This window comes from Hypomesus nipponensis, chromosome 14 (assembly GCF_054491055.1).
Source record: "Hypomesus nipponensis isolate SF chromosome 14, ASM5449105v1, whole genome shotgun sequence".
NCBI lineage: Eukaryota > Metazoa > Chordata > Actinopteri > Osmeriformes > Osmeridae > Hypomesus > Hypomesus nipponensis.
Genome location: NC_140374.1, coordinates 22,035,001 through 22,052,685, shown reverse-complemented (window position 1 = coordinate 22,052,685; position 17,685 = coordinate 22,035,001). Strand labels below are relative to the sequence as shown.

General features: G+C 48.8%; 1 protein-coding gene across 3 annotated transcripts in view; it reads left to right on the top strand.

Moving 5' to 3' along the window:
• The window catches only part of osbpl5 (oxysterol binding protein-like 5), a 35,354-nt gene extending 24,202 nt beyond the window's left edge, over positions 1–11,152 (top strand). For all 3 annotated transcript variants that reach the window (XM_084671958.1, XM_084671956.1, XM_084671957.1), the window contains exons 8-23: positions 165–249; positions 469–631; positions 3,085–3,292; positions 3,716–3,900; positions 4,270–4,351; positions 5,786–5,884; positions 6,057–6,153; positions 6,334–6,432; positions 7,024–7,121; positions 7,324–7,413; positions 7,632–7,768; positions 7,859–8,038; positions 8,163–8,292; positions 8,425–8,539; positions 9,094–9,196; positions 9,302–11,152. In XM_084671958.1, coding sequence (XP_084528084.1) covers positions 165–249; positions 469–631; positions 3,085–3,292; positions 3,716–3,900; positions 4,270–4,351; positions 5,786–5,884; positions 6,057–6,153; positions 6,334–6,432; positions 7,024–7,121; positions 7,324–7,413; positions 7,632–7,768; positions 7,859–8,038; positions 8,163–8,292; positions 8,425–8,539; positions 9,094–9,196; positions 9,302–9,437 — 2,007 coding nt within the window. In that variant the 3' untranslated portion in view covers positions 9,438–11,152. The remainder of the gene's footprint in view (positions 1–164; positions 250–468; positions 632–3,084; positions 3,293–3,715; positions 3,901–4,269; positions 4,352–5,785; positions 5,885–6,056; positions 6,154–6,333; positions 6,433–7,023; positions 7,122–7,323; positions 7,414–7,631; positions 7,769–7,858; positions 8,039–8,162; positions 8,293–8,424; positions 8,540–9,093; positions 9,197–9,301) is intronic.
• Positions 11,153–17,685: the final 6,533 nt, after the last annotated feature.

Here is a 17,685-nt window from a genome sequence, read left to right as displayed (position 1 = left end):
TTTGCATCTTCGAGCTGTCCTTTCGATGTAAACTTAGATTCAAATAACTCAAGTATGGAATCACTTTTTACAGATATGTTCACAAGACCTCTCAGAGAGGTCAAATCTGTTGCCATTTAATATTGTGACTAAATCAAGGTGCCAACTCTGTTCTGGGTGTCCAGGGTCCCAAAGGAGAGAATGTGGGCTCCATCACCCAGCCTCTGCCCAGTAACTACCTTATCTTCAGAGCTGCCTCTGAGTCCGATGGTGAGTTCCCCTTGTGCCCCATAACTGCAAATGCTTTTGAATTTGGTTAGAATTATAGTGAAATCCAGGGTTACGGCTGGGGTTAGAACACAATTTCGAATGGTTGGCCACCACTAGGATAGGAAAATAAGTGTGTGTGTGTGTATAATAGTGTTACACCTCCCTGCTGATGCAGTCCTCCACCTGTCCTCCACTTGCCCCCCTCCATGTCCTCTCCAGGCCGCTGTTGGATGGATGCTCTAGAGCTGGCCCTCAGCTGCTCCAGCCTGTACAAGCTGACGGCCAAGGCAGGCAAGGACTGTGACGTCAGCACCTCGTCTGAGTCCTCGCACATCCTCCACCTGCTGCAGTCCACCCCTCTCACAGACGCAGAGCTACTGCAGTGAGTAACATGTTCATGCACCGTGCAGAACCAATATTTTCCCCAAAAGGGTTGATAGGTTGAGAAAATATTTTTCCAAGAATGTTTTAGAAGGTTGAAAAAGTATTTGCCTCAAAACGTTTTGAAAGGTTGAGAATTTTATTTTCCAAGAATGTTTTAGAAGGTTGAAAAAGTATTTGCCCCAAAAAACTTTTGAAATGTTGAAAACAAATTATCCCCAAAACGTTAAGGTTGAAAAGATATTAGCCCCAAAAAGTTTTAAAAGGTTGAAAGATATTTGCCCCAAAAAGTTTTGAAAGGTTGAAAAAATATTTGCCCCAAAACGTGTTGAAAGGTTGAAAAAAATCTTTGTCCCAAAATGTTTCGAAAGGAAAAAAAAAAAAATCCAAAAAGAAATTCTACTAAAGCTTGAAAAAATATTTCCCAACAAAATTATCTTAAACAAAATGGCATCATTGAATGAGGACTCTTCTGTACTCTATTGTTCTCTGCTCTAAGCTACCTCCTCTGTGCTTTAACTCAATTCGTTCTGCACTGGGGGCTTGATGCTAACATTTTATTGCCTATTTAGAGATGTATAGACTTTCATCTGTTGTCTCTTTCCTCTATGCCCCGCCCCCTTCTCGCACTGGCCCTCTCAGCTCTAGCTTGTCTCTTGCTTCCCCTCCCAATCAGAACATCACCACTGGGTCACATGACAGGCAGAGGAGTAGTGAGGATTGGAGAGAATGTTAACCTTACACCACCCAGAGAGAGAGAGACATCAGCAACGCAGCAGCAACACACACACACACGCTCACACACTTTCAGGAAGCAGGCGCGGCAGAGCAGACTAGGAGACATATGGCTATGACTCAGTGCTTGGTTTTCACACACACACTTTTGTATTCAGAAGAGACGACGGGAGGGTACAGTCTGTGCCAGGCAGGAGTGTGGAAACTGCTTGTTATTGTACCACTATCTGGGATCTGTCTGAGAGTTGCAGTTTGTCTAGGAGGTAAGACAGCCTTTATGGGTTAGGGTGTGTCTTTTTTTCTGCAGTAATATCTCATGTCGCTCGGTGATATCTGACGACAGACTGTGTGGCAGATGTTCTTCTGGAGGAGCCGTTGGTGACTGTGTTGGTGACTGTGTTGGTAACTGTGATGTTCTGTGTTGGTGACTGTGTTGGTGACTGTGTTGGTGACTGTGTTGGTGACTGTGTTGGTGACTGTGTTGTTCTGTGTTGGTGACTGTGTTGGTGACTGTGTTGGTGACTGTTGTTCTGTGTTGGTGACTGTGTTGTTCTGTGTTGGTGACTGTGTTGGTGACTGTGTTGGTGACTGTGTTGGTGACTGTGTTGTTCTGTGTTGGTGACTGTGTTGTTCTGTGTTGGTGACTGTGTTGTTCTGTGTTGGTGACTGTGATGGTGACTGTGTTGTACAGTGATGGTGACTGTGTTGTTCTGTGTTGGTGACTGTGTTGTTCTGTGATGGTGACTGTGTTGTTCTGTGTTGGTAACTGTGATGGTGGCTGTGATGGTGACTGTGTTGGTGACTGTGATGTTCTGTGTTGGTGACTGTGTTGGTGACTGTGTTGGTCACTGTGATGGTGACTGTGATGGCGACTGTGTTGGGCAGACATGAGGGGGGTCTGGGAGACGTAGAGAGAGGAAGATGAGGTCAACAGGGAGTGAGTCCACTGGAGAGTCAGGAGGGACCAGTACTATGGCTTCCTGTTAGCGTCCTGCTAGCTGTGGCTTTTAGCTGTCTGGTTCACCCCTTATGTAAGCTGTCGTTCCTCTTTCCCTCCTGCCCTCCCGCTCCAACGGATGTTGTTGTGTTGAGTGATAGCTGTGCCACTGAAACACGATACACTGAATATCTGATTGGTTCTGATTGGCTCTGTGGGGTCTGTGGGGTCCTTTGTGTTCTTCCTCCTCAGCGATCTCTGACAGTCACATTCACACTCGTAGGTAGGAGAAATGGGCAGGGTTGCCTAGACAACCAGACACGACGGATGACATCACTGTCCTTTCCCCGGGGTTCCTCAGACCACGCCCCGCTGCGTTCTGCCCCTCTGTAACGCTCTCAAAGCCCACAGCAGTTATCAGGAGGGGAGGGGGGGGCATCTGGACTGGGGGCTGGTCTATTTTTAGACACTCCTAGATTTCAGTCCTACCGAAGGTCTATTTTAAGATGTTCTGAGAGGACTGTGTCCTCGCAGTGCTGCTGCTGCTGCTGCTGCTGCTGCTGCTGCTGCTTGGAGAAATGATTTGATCAATGCATTGAAATTGTTGCAAATTCTTAGTTGGTTGTTATGAGTGGTTGTATAGTGATTTATACTGAATTAAATCCAGTGGCTAACACTGGTCTTTTTCTCTCCTATGAGCGGATGAATGTGTGGTTATAATGATGAGTCATCCACATGTGTTTGCATGTGCCAACCCCGGTCTCTTGTCTCTCCTCTGATAGGTTTAATGAGTCCCTGCTAGGAAACCACCACATGGAGAATGACGGCTCCTCTGACAAATCAGAGCGTGAAGCTCACGAGGACTGGGACACAGCAGCCAATGAGAACGGAAGGCTGACGGAGGAGAGCGACATGGACCAATCAGACGAGCCGTCTCCTGGCCTGCAGGCCACAGCCTATGTGGAGCAGGGCCAGGAGGAGATGGCCGAGGTGAGACTGTCCCTCGCACGCACCTCTGCTCTGCTGCTCCTGACTGCTGCCGAGGTGATAAATGGGCTCTTAGCCCACGTAGATGAGAGGGAGTCGGGTGGCTGAGCGGTTAGGGAATTGGGCTAGTAATCCGAAGGTTGCCAGTTGGATTCCCGGTCGTGATAAATGACGTTGTGTCCTTGGGCAAGGCGCTTCACCCTGCTTGCCTCGGGGGGGGGGGGGGAATGTCCCTGTACTTACTGTAAGTCGCTCTAGATAAGAGCATCTGCTAAATGACTAAATGTAATGTAAATGTAGATCCTTTTGGTTTCCCTATCTGGTCTAACTGCATTTGTGTATGGATGTCGCTCTGGATAAAAGCGTCTGCAAAATGAATAAAAGCACCCAGATGTAGCTGACCCTGCTGTGGCCCTGCTGCCCCAGGCTGGAGAGGCGTCGCAGGTGGAGACAGTGTCGGAGGAGAATAAGGGTCTGATCTGGACCCTGCTGAAGCAGCTGCGCCCGGGCATGGACCTGTCCAAGGTGGTGCTGCCCACCTTCATCCTGGAGCCCCGCTCCTTCCTCGACAAGCTCTCAGATTACTACTTCCACGCCAGCCTGCTCTCACAGTGAGTCTGGTGGACCGCAGGGTCCAAATGAGGACATGTGACATAGGGGCTCTAGAGCGCTCCCTGGTAACCACCGGTGTCAGAGTAGAGAGTCATGAGCTGAACTCTTCCCTCCTATGGTGTCTACTATCTTTTCTCTCCTCTCTCCCAACCTCTACCTCCCTCTACCTCTCCCATCCTCCTCTCCCTCTACCTCTCCCATCCTCCTCTCCCTCTACCTCTCCCATCCTCCTCTCCCTCTACCTCTCCCATCCTCCTCTCCCTCTACCTCTCCCATCCTCCTCTCCCTCTACCTCTCCCATCCTCCCTCTCCCTCTACCTCCCCCCTCATCCCCCTCCTGTCCCTCCCCTGCTCTCTCTCTGTCACAGGGCTGTGTTGGAGGAGAGTCCGTACGGCAGGATCAAACAGGTGGTACGCTGGTACCTGTCTGGCTTCTATAAGAAACCCAAGGTAAGCTCTGTTCTGACCTCTGACCTGATGGCAAACACAACAGCCATCTGAATGACTGGCCTTAATGAGTTCTCACATTAGCAGCTCTACCTGCTAGCTTCTGTGTCTGTTACTGCTTGACTGGGGGGGCTGTTCTCTGGAGGTAGGTGTTAAGGGGGTCACGTTTAGAAGCCGTACTTTGTGACTCCCGTGGTTTGATTGGGGGGCTGGCTTGTGCTGGGCCAAAGGGGCTGTCCTGGATGTGAGTCTCGCTCTGCTGGTGGGACTGGTTCATCCACTCAGGCTGCTGGCACAAACCAGGGTGTGCCGCTGTGTTGATGGCTTAGATATGGGAGGGCCTGTTCCATAAAGGCAGCTCAAATAAGCTGCTCCCAAGCCGCTCCCAAACCAGACTTGAATTAGTTTAATCAGTCAAGCAGGGCTAAAGTGGTTCCATAAAGGCCCATTTCAGCTTACGCACGCCTACTAATTCAAGTCAGATTTCAGTAGTCAAACTAACTGCGCGTGCACCCTATACTTAAACAGCCCTCAAGGTAAAACATGGATCATACAATCCACCACGGCAAAAGCAATGCACACGGCCACGTGACTTCTTCCAGAAAGAACGTTCCCCTTAAGCCTTGTACTATGACAGCTCCCTCAACCACCGCTACTAAAATGACACGTCATGATTGACATGAACAATAGGCTACGTAGGTCAAGGTCCTTTTAAAGACCTTTGCTTTGTTGTTAAAAAACAGACACTCTCTAAACACATCTAAATTGACTTTTTTGACCTTGTTTTAAATAAATAGCCTACTATCAATCAATACAGCTTAACTGTTTAACATGGTTGTTGTGTCAGGAAAATGGAGGATAGATGTAGCCTATAGATTTAGGTTTGTTTTGCAATTGAAGGCTACTGTTAACAATTATATTGCAATGATAATTATACTCTGATAATTTAGATTGAGATAGGCTTATGCCTGATGCCTAAACATTTGAAATCACAAACTACCATACAGTATAGCAATACGTTTAACGTGGCTATATTGTGTATCAAATCATTGTTTATCATTGTTTAATGCATTAGGCTAAATGTTGTAGCCTATGTAGGCTATTTAAGTTGATTTTCTATAAATGTAGCCTACATATTGAACTGATGAGAATTAGAAAATGAGAATGTCCGTGGTAAATCATCGTTTTCCCACTGGGGCAGTGTTACAGGAACGTCTGGTTAAGCAAGAACACGGTCTAAACCTGACAATTAGCCTGACCCGGACCAGACTAGTTTCAAAGCATAAGTTATGAAGTACAAATGAGTCAGACTAACTGACACATGTGGCTTATCAGGTAACCTGCTTTATGGAACCAGGCCTCTGATGAGCTGCCTAACGTGGATGTGTGCGTTTCCCTGTGTGTGTGTGTGTGTGTGTGTGTGTGTGTGTGTTGTAGGGTCTGAAGAAGCCGTATAATCCCATCCTGGGTGAGATGTTTCGCTGCTGCTGGCTCCACCCCCAAACAAATAGCTGCACCTTTTACATCGCAGAGCAGGTGAGAGGCTTCACATACACTTCAGCACACACACACACACATTCACTCCAACGGCACATACCTCTCTTTCTACATGGCGCTCTCTCCATGCGCTCAACACTTCTCCTCTCTCCTTCCCTCTCCTCTCTCCTTCCCTCTCCTCTCTCCTCCCTCCTCTCCTCCCTCTCCTCAGGTCTCCCATCACCCTCCCATCTCTGCCTTCTACATCTGCAACAAGAAAGATGGCTTCTCAATCAGTGGCAGCATCCTGGCCAAGTCCAAGTTCTACGGTACAGACTCTCACACCCCACCTGTTTCCTTGGCCCTGCAGCTATGAGCATCATTTTTCTTGTTATCTATCTTGTCAATTTGTCAATAAAGTTTTCGTACATCTTAGTACTATGACAGGTCCAGTCTGCTGTATTATTTCTCATAGATAATGAGTCTCCTGTGTGGTTTTGGTGTTTAAGGGAACTCTTTGTCGGCCATCTTGGACGGCAAGGCCAGACTGCTTCTGCTGGGCAGAGAGGAGGAGTATGTCATCACCATGCCCTACGCACACTGCAAAGGTAAGGACTGACTGGACTGAAGTCTAGATTCTAACAGTTTGGTCGTTTGGATCATTTCTCACCTTGTCTTCCTATTCCCTCAATACGTCAGGTCAGTTACAGTAAAAGATGAATAGAAAGAGAATCTGTGTTGAGGCTTTGATGGCTACACTGTGGGGTCAGATGGCTGAGCGGGTATTAATCAGGCTATTAGTCAGAAGGTTGCCGGTTTGATTCTGGCTGTGCAAAAGGACGTTGTGTCCTTGGGCAAGGCACTTCACCCTACTTGCCACAGGGGAATGTCCCTGTACCCACTGTAAGTCGCTCTGGATAAGAGTGTCAAATGACTAAATGTAAATGTACAGTGCTGGGTCATGTTGCCTCAGGACTCTGTTACACCCTGTGGAACAGAGCTGTGTTTCTGGGCTGCGTGGCTCTATCTGCCCCTGCTGGTCCCAGTCGCTCTCACTGGCATGGGCTCAGTCCTGGCTTTCTGTACGTGAGAGTGTGTCAGAAGGGGTCGACAGTTGCGTTCTGTCAATGGACGTGTGTGTGACGTGTGTGTGTGTGTGTGTGTGACGTGTGTGTTTGTGTGTGTGTGTGTGTTCCCAGGTATCCTGTACGGCACCATGACGCTGGAGCTGGGAGGAAAGATCACCATCGAGTGTGAGCAGACCAGATATGCAGCTGAGCTCGAGTTCAAGCTCAAGGTACAGCTGTCCTCTGGTCCTTTATATCCACAAAACCTAGATACGGAGCCCAGGTGAAGTCTTTTACAGGAGTAACACCTGCCAGTGGAGATTCTCTAACTAGAACTCCAAGAATATAGGAGCCATTTGAGGCAGCTGAGGTGCGTGTCTTGATTGGTCTGTGCTGTAAGTCCCTGTGCTGATTGGTGCATCATGTCTGCAGCCCTTCTTAGGAGGAGCCTCCTCAACCAACCAGATCTCTGGAAAGATCCACATGGGGGAGGAGCTACTGGCTACAGTGGATGGTCATTGGGTACGACACGACCCTGCCGCCAACACTGCTCTTTCCGTCTTCTCTCTCCATTTCTGCACCTCTCAACCCACGTCTGCCTTGACTTCTTCCTTTCTCCCTTCATGTTCTCCTCTGCGAGTCTTCTTTCAGTCTGTACAAAGGCTGGGAGAATCCACTCTGCATGTATGGTTGTCTTTGGTTGATTCATGATGATGTTGTTGTTGTTGTTGTTGTGTCAGGATGGCGAGGTGTTCCTGCAGGATAAGCGTTCAGGGCAACAGGAAATGCTGTGGAACCCAACTCCAGAGGTCCGCAGGACCAGACTCAAGAGACAGGTGGTCCAGATCGACCAGCAGGGGCCTTTTGAGTCTGAGAGGTACAGACACGCACACATTTTCTCACACTTTAACTCATGTTGTTGTATTTAAGAGCTGTATTTTGAGATTGGTGTGTGTCCGTGTTCCAGACTGTGGCAGCACGTTACCAGTGCAATAGTGGACCGGGACCAGAACCGGGCCACACAGGAGAAGTTTGTCCTGGAGGAGGCTCAAAGGACAGAGGCCCGCAACCGCGGAGACAAGCCCTGGAGCTCCAGACTCTTCTGCATGGACCCCGACACACAGGAATGGACCTACAGACACATGGAGTATGCAAACACAACATGGAATACACACACACACACACACACACACACACCACAGTACCATCTCCATGTAGTCACACCCAGGTGCGTCCTCACTCCCTGAGCATTGTGCTGTGTTTGGGTGCAGCACCAGACCCTGGGACCCGGAGACCTGCCTGGTCCAGTTTGAGAAGGACGGGCTGATCCAGACCCAGGAGAGGAGCCAGAGACGCCACAACGGCCTGTCCTACAGCCACACCTGGGCCAGCCAGCAGAAGGTCCACACACACACACACACACACACACAGCAAACTAGCTGTCTCTCTCTTGCTCTCTCTTTCCCTTCCTGTTTTGTATGTGTGATTCTGGGCTGTTTTTGGTAGCTATCAGACGTGTGTTTGTGTGTTCAGGCCCAGCTGAATGGACAGCACAGGAAGAGCAGCAGTCAGCCGTCCAGCTGCAGCCAGAACACTGAGAGCAGCAGCACCACTCCTGAACCCACACACGAGTCTTCTGATAACGAAGGTGAGACACACATTTTTTAAGGCCATACCAATACAAATATTTGGTGATTAAAAAATCCGATATTCCGACCCCATGAGTTTTGCCAACAGGGACGTTGTAAAGTGCCCCCTGGTGGACAAACTATGCAACGCCAACACTCATAACATGGTTGAAGGGTGTTTCGTCCGTTTTTTAAATATTTTTTTATATTCATTTATCAGCCATTATGAATGCCGATACCGATAGTTACCGATAGGAAAAGGCCTAATATTGTCTGATTAATATCTGCCCGCCGATAAATCGCTCTATCCTGAACTCACATACAAGTCTTCTGATAACGAGGGTGAGACTCACACACACATGCGCCAGCCCTATGACAGGCCTGTGACAGGCCTATGTCAGGCCTATGTCAGGCCTATGTCAGGCCTATGTCAGGCCTATGTCAGGCCTATGACAGGTCTCACATTTAGAGATGCACACAGTTGTCCTCTCACTCTGGAGACGTGACCAGGAGGTTGATGACATGTCAGTCACATGACCCAGGTTGTCTGTCCTCTCTTCCGTCACATGACCAGGGTTCCTGAATCAGTGTTCACGGTGCAACAAGGAAGTGAAGGACATTGCTGGGATAGAGGCCTCCATTGCATCCATACAGAGCACACAGCAGGACATGCAGAGGTGAGACAGGTCTCACACACACACACACACACCAGTCTTTAGCAACACTTGGAGGAGATGGCAGTAGTGTTAGTTGTGACTGTGTGTTCCACTCTGTGTCCATAGGAACCTGGTGTCTCTGAGCCGGCTGCTGTCTCGTCAGCAGGCGTCTGAGGACAGTGTAACTGTCAGCGGCCGCCACTGTCTCATCCTCTGTGTCCTCCTGCTCTCTCAGCTCCTCCTCAACTACGTCTTCACCTGAGCGCACACACACACACACACACACACTAACTGACTGTAATCACAAACCCCAGGAGGTGGGCAGGGCTGGGAGCTGCACAGAGACAGACAGACTGCTCTCCAATCAGCGTCTAAAGACTGACCCCCCCTCCCCCCCTCTTTCTCCTCACACTTACAACCCCCCTTCCCCCCCACCACCACCACCACCTCCGAGAAGGGGGAGGAGCCTGGGCGCCACAGCAATAACCACAGCCCCCACCACGTCCCTGCTGTGTGTGTGGACTGAGACAACAGAGGACTTGTGCACTTTGGACTGAGCTAGAGCACACTGTCTCGGACCTGCTCGTTTTTATATGAACAAGAAGAATGACAGGGAGTGATGGGAGTTCCTGCCCACATGACCATCACTCCTTTGTACATGGATGTGTTCTTTTATACTCCCCGCAATACTGTTGATGTGTGTGTGCGTGCCTGTGTGTGTGTGTGTGCGTGCCTGTGTGTGTGTGTGTGTGTGTGTGTGTGTGCCTGTTGTTTGTAAAATAGGCCCTATGGGCACAAGCTAGATGAACAGCGTTGGTCTCTTCCTGCTCCACTTCCTCTGAAGTGTTTGGGGATTAACGCTGAAGCCAAACAGAGGAGTCGTGACAAGGATCAAAAAGCATCGCAAATAGAGAGAGAGAAAAGGATGAGAGAAAAAATATATATAAACGAAGCTTCCATCAGTGCAATTCTATGTTTTTGTCTAGATATAGACTCTCACACACATGCTGTCTTGTCTTTTAATGAGGAGGATTTTACCAAAACAGTATTTATAATCCATGAGGACAAAAGAGTATACAGGGGTGTGTTTATATTGACATCTATAAACAATGTTGAGAGTCAAAGAGAAGTGTGTGATCACCATCAGGGAGCGAGCTTCGAGCATGACCCTAGGTGGGGTCACATGACCCTAGTGTGGGTCACATGACCCTAGTGTGGGTCACGTGATATCTAGTATGGATCACATGACTCTAGTGTGGGTCACATGACATCTAGTATGGATCACATGACTCTGGTGTGGGTCACATGACCCTAGTGTGGGTCACATGACTCTAGTGTGGATCACATGACATCTAGTGTGTACAATCAGGGATGATGGAATGACTGCTGGTGGAGGAGAGAAAAAGGAAGAAGATTTGGAAAAAAATAAAGAAATACAAATGAAGTTCTAAGATAAAGGGACTGTTGCAGCTGTCCAGTGGGTTGTGTCTGCACTTTCCAAAACCTGTTTTAAATGTAAAACACTTAGTAATTTGTATAATTTTTTTTTCATCAATGTTTAAATGTGTATATATTCACGTGGAGCACACACACACACACTGTGTTACCAAATTCAGAATGTATTTATTGGGTGATTGACTTTAATGTTGATGATCTGCAGAGGTAGCTGTCTGAGGACGGCTCCTCCCAGCGTGTGGTCATTAGGGCAGCAGGTGTGTGTGAAAAGACCAAACTGACTCTCTGATTGGTTGTCGGGAGAACGGCCCGCTGTTGAACCGCCCAATGGGAATAGAGAGAGAGCTCACGAGGAAGGCGACTATTTGAATGCTTCTATTCACTTTGTTTCTGTTTTCAACTCTACTGCCATGTACACAGATATTTTTGTCAAATGAGAATGATCTAACCGGGCATGTGAATGCTCCATGTTTGTGTTGGTATACTGTGGCACTACAGTAAACATTAACACTCAGTAACGAGGCCAGCTGTCTTGATTGATTGTCAGTTTGGATGAACTGTTGCAGCGCTGCAGAGTTTTACATGGGAGAACTGTAAGTGGGCTGTAATCTTGTGGTTCATATCTAGTTTACCACGCTTATGTACTGTAACTATACGAACTAGGATGTTCTGTGTCCTTAGCTTCTGCTCCATAGACCAACTCAGTAGATGTGATACCTCTGTTCTCCACCAGAGGGTAGTGCTGCCTTAAGGAACAAACACATGAATACTCATGACGGTACTGGGATGTGTACTATCATGATTACTACAAGCTGTGGGCCATGAGCCCATGGGGATACAGCAGTTGGGACACTGGTCATTACCGTGACTTCACCATGACGCTAACATGTTAGCAGGTAAAGTTTAGAAGGTCCTGGTGAGAGGAACACACACCTGGCACAGCAAGGCTGACTTCAGACCGCAGTGCTGTGGGTCCTAATCCCACTGTTGCCCACACACACGCACACTGTAAAGATATAACTCCAAAACCTAAGACGCCACACTCCGAGTTGTCAACGTCATACGAGGAGTGTTTAGGTTTGAATCCCATAGACACACACACACACACACACACACACACACACACTAGACTGCAGAGGTGGCAGTCCCTCTGATCCCCTTGGGTCACGGACAACAGGAGTCAGCAGTCACCGCATTGACAGTGTGCCAAGCCTTCCCACAATGCATCAGGAGACCACCAAAACCAGCATATTCCTCTTTATGTTTAATTAAGCGGTCAGATACCTTCACTGGTCTGTCTTCATTCCTGTCTGAGATAGGATGGCATTCTCAAAACAATTATGTTTCGTGCCTCTTCTAAAAACTTCCTGGTTCGAGTTCCCACGGGGGTAGGCTGGCAGGAATGCATTTGAAGCTTCAGAAGGTTGAATACCTGGGGAGATGAGCTGTCACGCTGTCAAAACAGACGGAAGTCAGGGCGGCGCTGTCTGAGGTCATCCCTACCCTGGCTGTTTCACTGGGGCTGCTGGTTGACTGCAGGGCCAACTTGTGTCCTCACTAGCCGCCACCCTGGCTCAGTGGATCTGAGGACCCACAAGCAGACAGGCTGCTGATGAGTGTAGGACCAGCTGAGATCCATGACCCAGCTTTGTGGAACACGGTGATGGAGGAGAGGGGGGGTCAGAGGGCACTGTGAGGGGGCTGGGGGTCAGGCAGGGGTGCCCATGTGCTTGTGAGTTGAGTCACAGCTCCCAGAGTGTCTCAGAGTGGGCAGGACACTGGGTCTTTGTGCTGCGTGACATGTCAAGGGGAGGGGGGGATGCGTTTGCATGTGTGTTTCTGGACATGTGTGTAAACATGCAGCTTTGGAGGGGGGGGGGGGGGTGGTTAGGCCAACCCTTAGACCAACCCTAACCTTAACCCTGGAGGTCAGGTGTCCTTCAGTCAGTCAGTCATTCTGATGTGGAAACAAAGCACATCAAGTGTAGGTTTATTTACTGCAGGACGGGGGGCAAAAGATAGCTCATCTTTCTACACCTCCTTCATCCACTCTTCATCTCTCCTTTTCTCCCTCTCTCTTCCTGTTCCTCTTCTCTCAGCACCCCCCGCCCCCAGCCCCGGCCAGGTCAGGGGGCGGGGCGGGGGCAACGGGTCCACCTGTATCAGGTGTGTCTGTGGGTCACGGATGAGTCAGGTTGGATGTTTGCACAGCCGTTCCTGCCGTGCCGCTGTGTCACAGGGGGGTGGGGTGCGTCTGGACCCGCTTGCCAAGCCATCTGAACAATGCTCAACGCTGACAGCCAGCCAGCACAGCACAAGAAGGAGAGACAAGTCCAGGCTTGTCGGAGCAAAGAGAAGAGAAGAAAGAGTTTGCCTGGAGGATGCCTGACATGGCCCCACCCTCAGGAGTTAGCTGTCATGAACCTCTTATCAGTTTCTTATCTGTGTTGTTCCCTGTTTTGACAGGCCACTTGTTGCTAGTTGAGAATCAAAAGAAATCCAGTTATTTAGCTAAATGAACCATGTCAATGTATTGTTGGAGAACAGAAATGTGACACTGCTCTATATTAGACCATAACTACACAATGTGTGTGTTTGTGTGTGTGTGTGTGTGTGTGTGAGGCAGACTAAGTAACAATTTCACATGATCTTTTGATGGACCATTCCTGAAATAAAGATGACATCTTCATGTCTAGTCATCCTGCTTTTTACGTTGCCATGGCAGGGAGGTGTTTGCTATCTTCAGTCTGAGCTGTGAGAGGCTTGCTCTGTCTGCAGCTGATGGGGAACTTGTCGGGTCTTGTTCCAGAACAGCCTTTCAGACCTCAGGCCACTGAAACTCCCTGGTTGACTCCTGTACACAAAAGAAACACGTCACTCTTGGTAAACACACTTTCTTAAAAGACCTGAGACATTGTTGACCTTATTCTGACTGAGGTAGCTGTCATTACAAGATTCATGTTTCAACTTTCTGCAGGAACACCGCCCTGTAAACACAGCAGCCATTTAACGTTTGTCCTTTGGTTTGTTTATGTGTGTGTATCGAATGTATGCAACACTAGAATGTGTGTGTGTGTGTGTGTGTGTAATTATTCCTCAAGGACATCTCAAAAATAGATGCACAGAGGAAAGGATCTATGACTCTTTAGCCATACTATATGACACTTAAGTTACCACAACAGTTTTAGCTTAGCCAGTTCTCTCATAGCTGTAACTGACAACACACACAAGCTAGTACATAGGCCACAACCTCCAGTACCGGTTACATGTAAGCTCAAGTTTGTACAGATATACTTGATGAATCCACCCCCACACAAACAATGGGCAGCCACTAAATCACCAAGCACACACACACTCACACACACACACTCACACACACACACTCACACACACACACACACACACACACTCACACACACACATACTTCACAGAGCGGTTAAGGCCCCACACACCCCATAGTAGCTTTACAGTAGAGGACGTTGTTATGGGGGTCATGTCTTTGACAGGGAGGTCCCAGCCTCTGGCAGACAGCCAAGAGTGTGTGCATGTGTGCGTTAGCGTGTGTGCGTTAGCGTGTGTGCGTTAGCGTGTGTGCGTGAGCGTGTGTGCGTGTGTGCGTGACCGTGTGTGCGTGAGCGTGTGTGCGTGGGCGTGTGTGCGTTAGCGTGTGTGCGTGACCGTGTGAGCGTTAGCGTGTGTGCGTTAGCATGTGTGCGTGTGTGCGTTAGCGTGTGTGCGTTAGCGTGTGTGCATGTTGTTCCTGCCCACTGGGCTCATCCACAGACTCAGAGGAGAGGGGTGGGGAGGGAGGCCAGCCTGTGAAGAGGACTTCAGTGAGCCCTCATCCAGGGCCGCCCAACCCAGCCAGAGTCCTGCCTCTCCGGCTCATGTTGCCCAAACACAGGCCCTGCTCTCTGGCATGAAGAAAAGACGTTCTGTTTTGGCTTCCACTGAGCAGGGCCCGAGAGGACCACTGTGAAAGAGGCTTCTGTGTGTGCATGCTGGAATCTGCGTCTCAGAAGAGACGGTCGGTGCTGCTCTGAGCCTGTTAACGCAGTTATCAATTTCAACATTTGTGTAAATACTTTAGTGATTCTTTTCCCATCTATTCTCTTTCAATTCCTCATGCGTCCTCAGGGCCATGCAAAGCTATACCCTAAACCTGACCACAGTCCCCTTGTGTCACACAGTCCACAGTTCTGGTGTGAAAGATTCTAAATCTGTTTAGCATCTGTGGGTAAGGTATAGACACACTTGGATATTCACCATAAGAAAAGGAAATGTAATTGTGGTCTGCAGTTTGTGTGTAGGAAATGATGTCATCTTGTGACTTCCTGAGGAATGTGTGTGACTGGACTTTGTGCGTTTTGATTGTGGCCAGGATTTATTGTGAGTGGATATATTGAGGATCTCTAGACACACAACAGCTATTGTGAATCATGTGCAACACAGTTGAGGACAAATAAATAATTATATGGGGTCCAGGTGGTTTGAGAGAGTGTTGAATGCAAATTGATATTTTGTTGGGAATCTACAGACATGTAGTACACAGAGTAATATTTGTTCCTTTAAAATGAAGGAGTGACTTTTCTTCTCATATGAAAGTAAAAGCTCTGCCAAATAGCTGTTCCAGTCCTAGCCAAGGTCTGGACAGAGAGGGCCTTTGTAAGGTGTTGTGTTACTTGGGAAACACCCTCAAACCATGACAAGCAGGAAATCCCCTTTCCTTTCCCTGCCTGCTGGCCAGGGAAGCTCCACAGCAGACACTTGCTGCTTCAAGCGGACAGAAAAAGTCCAAAATCCATGCTAGAAACTATTCGATATGATATGTTGTTTTAGTAGCGTGATAGAGAACATGATGTGAATCCAAAGGGAATCTACCAAACAGTCTCCTGACTAAGAAGCTCTCCAGAGTTCTAATTGTAGAAACTCTAATGGTAAATACTGAGCCTGGTGTGTGTGTGCGTGTGTGTGTGCATCCTTTATTTGTTCAACGCTCATGCTGTCGACCCGCTGAAACAATAATCATCTTAGCTCCTGTCAGGGATCAGGCCTCTTCCTGTGTTTCAGACAAGTACTTCCTGTTGGCCCCCCCACTCACAGGCCAGCGCTCTGCAGGTGTCGCAGCGTCCCACAGAGCCTGGGGTGAAGGGATGCAGTCATACGCCCTCACATGATCCGCAGCAGGTGACCGGCCACCCGACTAGTACAACAGCTTCCTGTCACGTCTCCAGACAGCACAATGCACTCCTATCTGCCCCACCTTCTATCTGCCCCACTTCCTATCTGCCCCGCCTCAGAGACACTGAGGGAATGGCTGAGGAATGCGGACACTGTTGCAGTGGTTACCTAACCTACCAAACTCTCACCGCAGGTCTGGGGAATGCATTGTCAGAGTGAAACTGCCTCGTCTCAGAGGCTTCCCGCTCCTTGCTGCTGAGGATATCTGTCACAGTCACATTGGGTGACCCCCCCCCCTCCTCCCCCTTCCCCCCCCCTCCTCCCCCCTCCCCCCCCCCTCCCTCCCCTGCCTCAGTGCAGTTAGTTAGATTACTTACTGTTCCAACTCTGGCAGAACATTGGAACCTTCCTCTTAACTGACCATGTAGCTTGAATCTTCTCACTGCCTGACCACTACACTGTCAATGGGATCTTTGTAAGCTCATGTTAGTGAATCGTCGTACTGGCGGAGACACAGAAAGCACCATGAAGAATTCTTGGTGGACTAGCTGGAACAGCGAAAGAGTTACAAGACCCAGTCTGTGTTCTTTGGTGTGTCAGGGAATTCCTTGAAATCTCTCTCACTCTCTCTCTCTCTTTCTATATCACACACGTACACACACCCCTCATAAAAGTCTCAGCAAGCAAGCAGAAGAAGTGTTGAAGGATTTCCTCCTGCCCATATAAGGTCATTGTTCCTGCGGTCAGTATTGCTAGTTATTACATTCATCCATAACCCTGGCTCCTTTGTTCTCATGGCAGGTTGAATGTTTAGCTTGTTTCCAGGCTGAATAAGACCACTGGAAAATAGCACTTTTCAAGTCTCAAGCTACAGGACTTCTCCTTCTTCAGTCTAAGATTCTCCTTCTTCAGTCTGAATTCATATTACTATATGATTTTAATACACATTATTAATAATCATATCCAGGACTAACCAGTCCATGTAAATAGTTTGAAAGTATTGTTGAGTACATAACATTTCATATAACTTTTTTTTATCTCTCTGTCTCTTATTCCCTTACTCTCTCTCTCTTCCTTTTTCTCTCGTTATTTCACTCTGTATGTCGTCACCCCCTCTACTCTGCCAGGCCAGAGGACATGTGTGGAGTCCTCTCTGCTCTCTGCTCTCTGCTCTCTGCTCTCTGCTCTCTGCTCTCTGCTCTCTGCTCTCTGCTCTCTGCTCTCTGCTCTCTGCTCTCTGCTCTCTCCTCTCTCCTCTCTGCTCTCTGCTCTCTGCTCTCTGCTCTCTGCTCTCTGCTCTCTGCTCTCTGCTCTCTCCTCTCTGCTCTCTGCTCTCTGCTCTCTGCTCTCTGCTCTCTGCTCTCTGCTCTCTGCTCTCTGCTCTCTGCTCTCTGCTCTCTCCTCTCTGCTCTCTGCTCTCTGCTCTCTGCTCTCTGCTCTCTGCTGGACATTCCTCCCAACGTCTCCTCTCTCTGTCTGAAGGCTCCCTAGACAGCTGGGCCTCCACAACATGAGCTCCAGTCCTCTCGGCAGCCTTTCTGACAGTGTGTCTGTGTGTGTGTGTGTGTGTGTGTGTGTCTGCTACACCCTTGGTCTTGGGTATGAGAGGAGGTGCCACATTCATAAGATTCCCCGAAATGTACCCACAGTACTTCAGCATAACACCCAGGAAATATCACCTTTCAGCAGAACAAGTCTGCCCAGCTTGTTATTCAACTCTCTCCAATGGGCCTTATTTATAACAGCCTGTGGGGGAATCCAGCAGCCAACCAGACTGCCACAGGCCCTCACCTTAAGGCTGAGAGGCTGAGATGTTGGGGAGGTTGGAGGCTGGAGGCTGTGGCGTTGGAGTGGTAATCTTCTGGGACTAAAC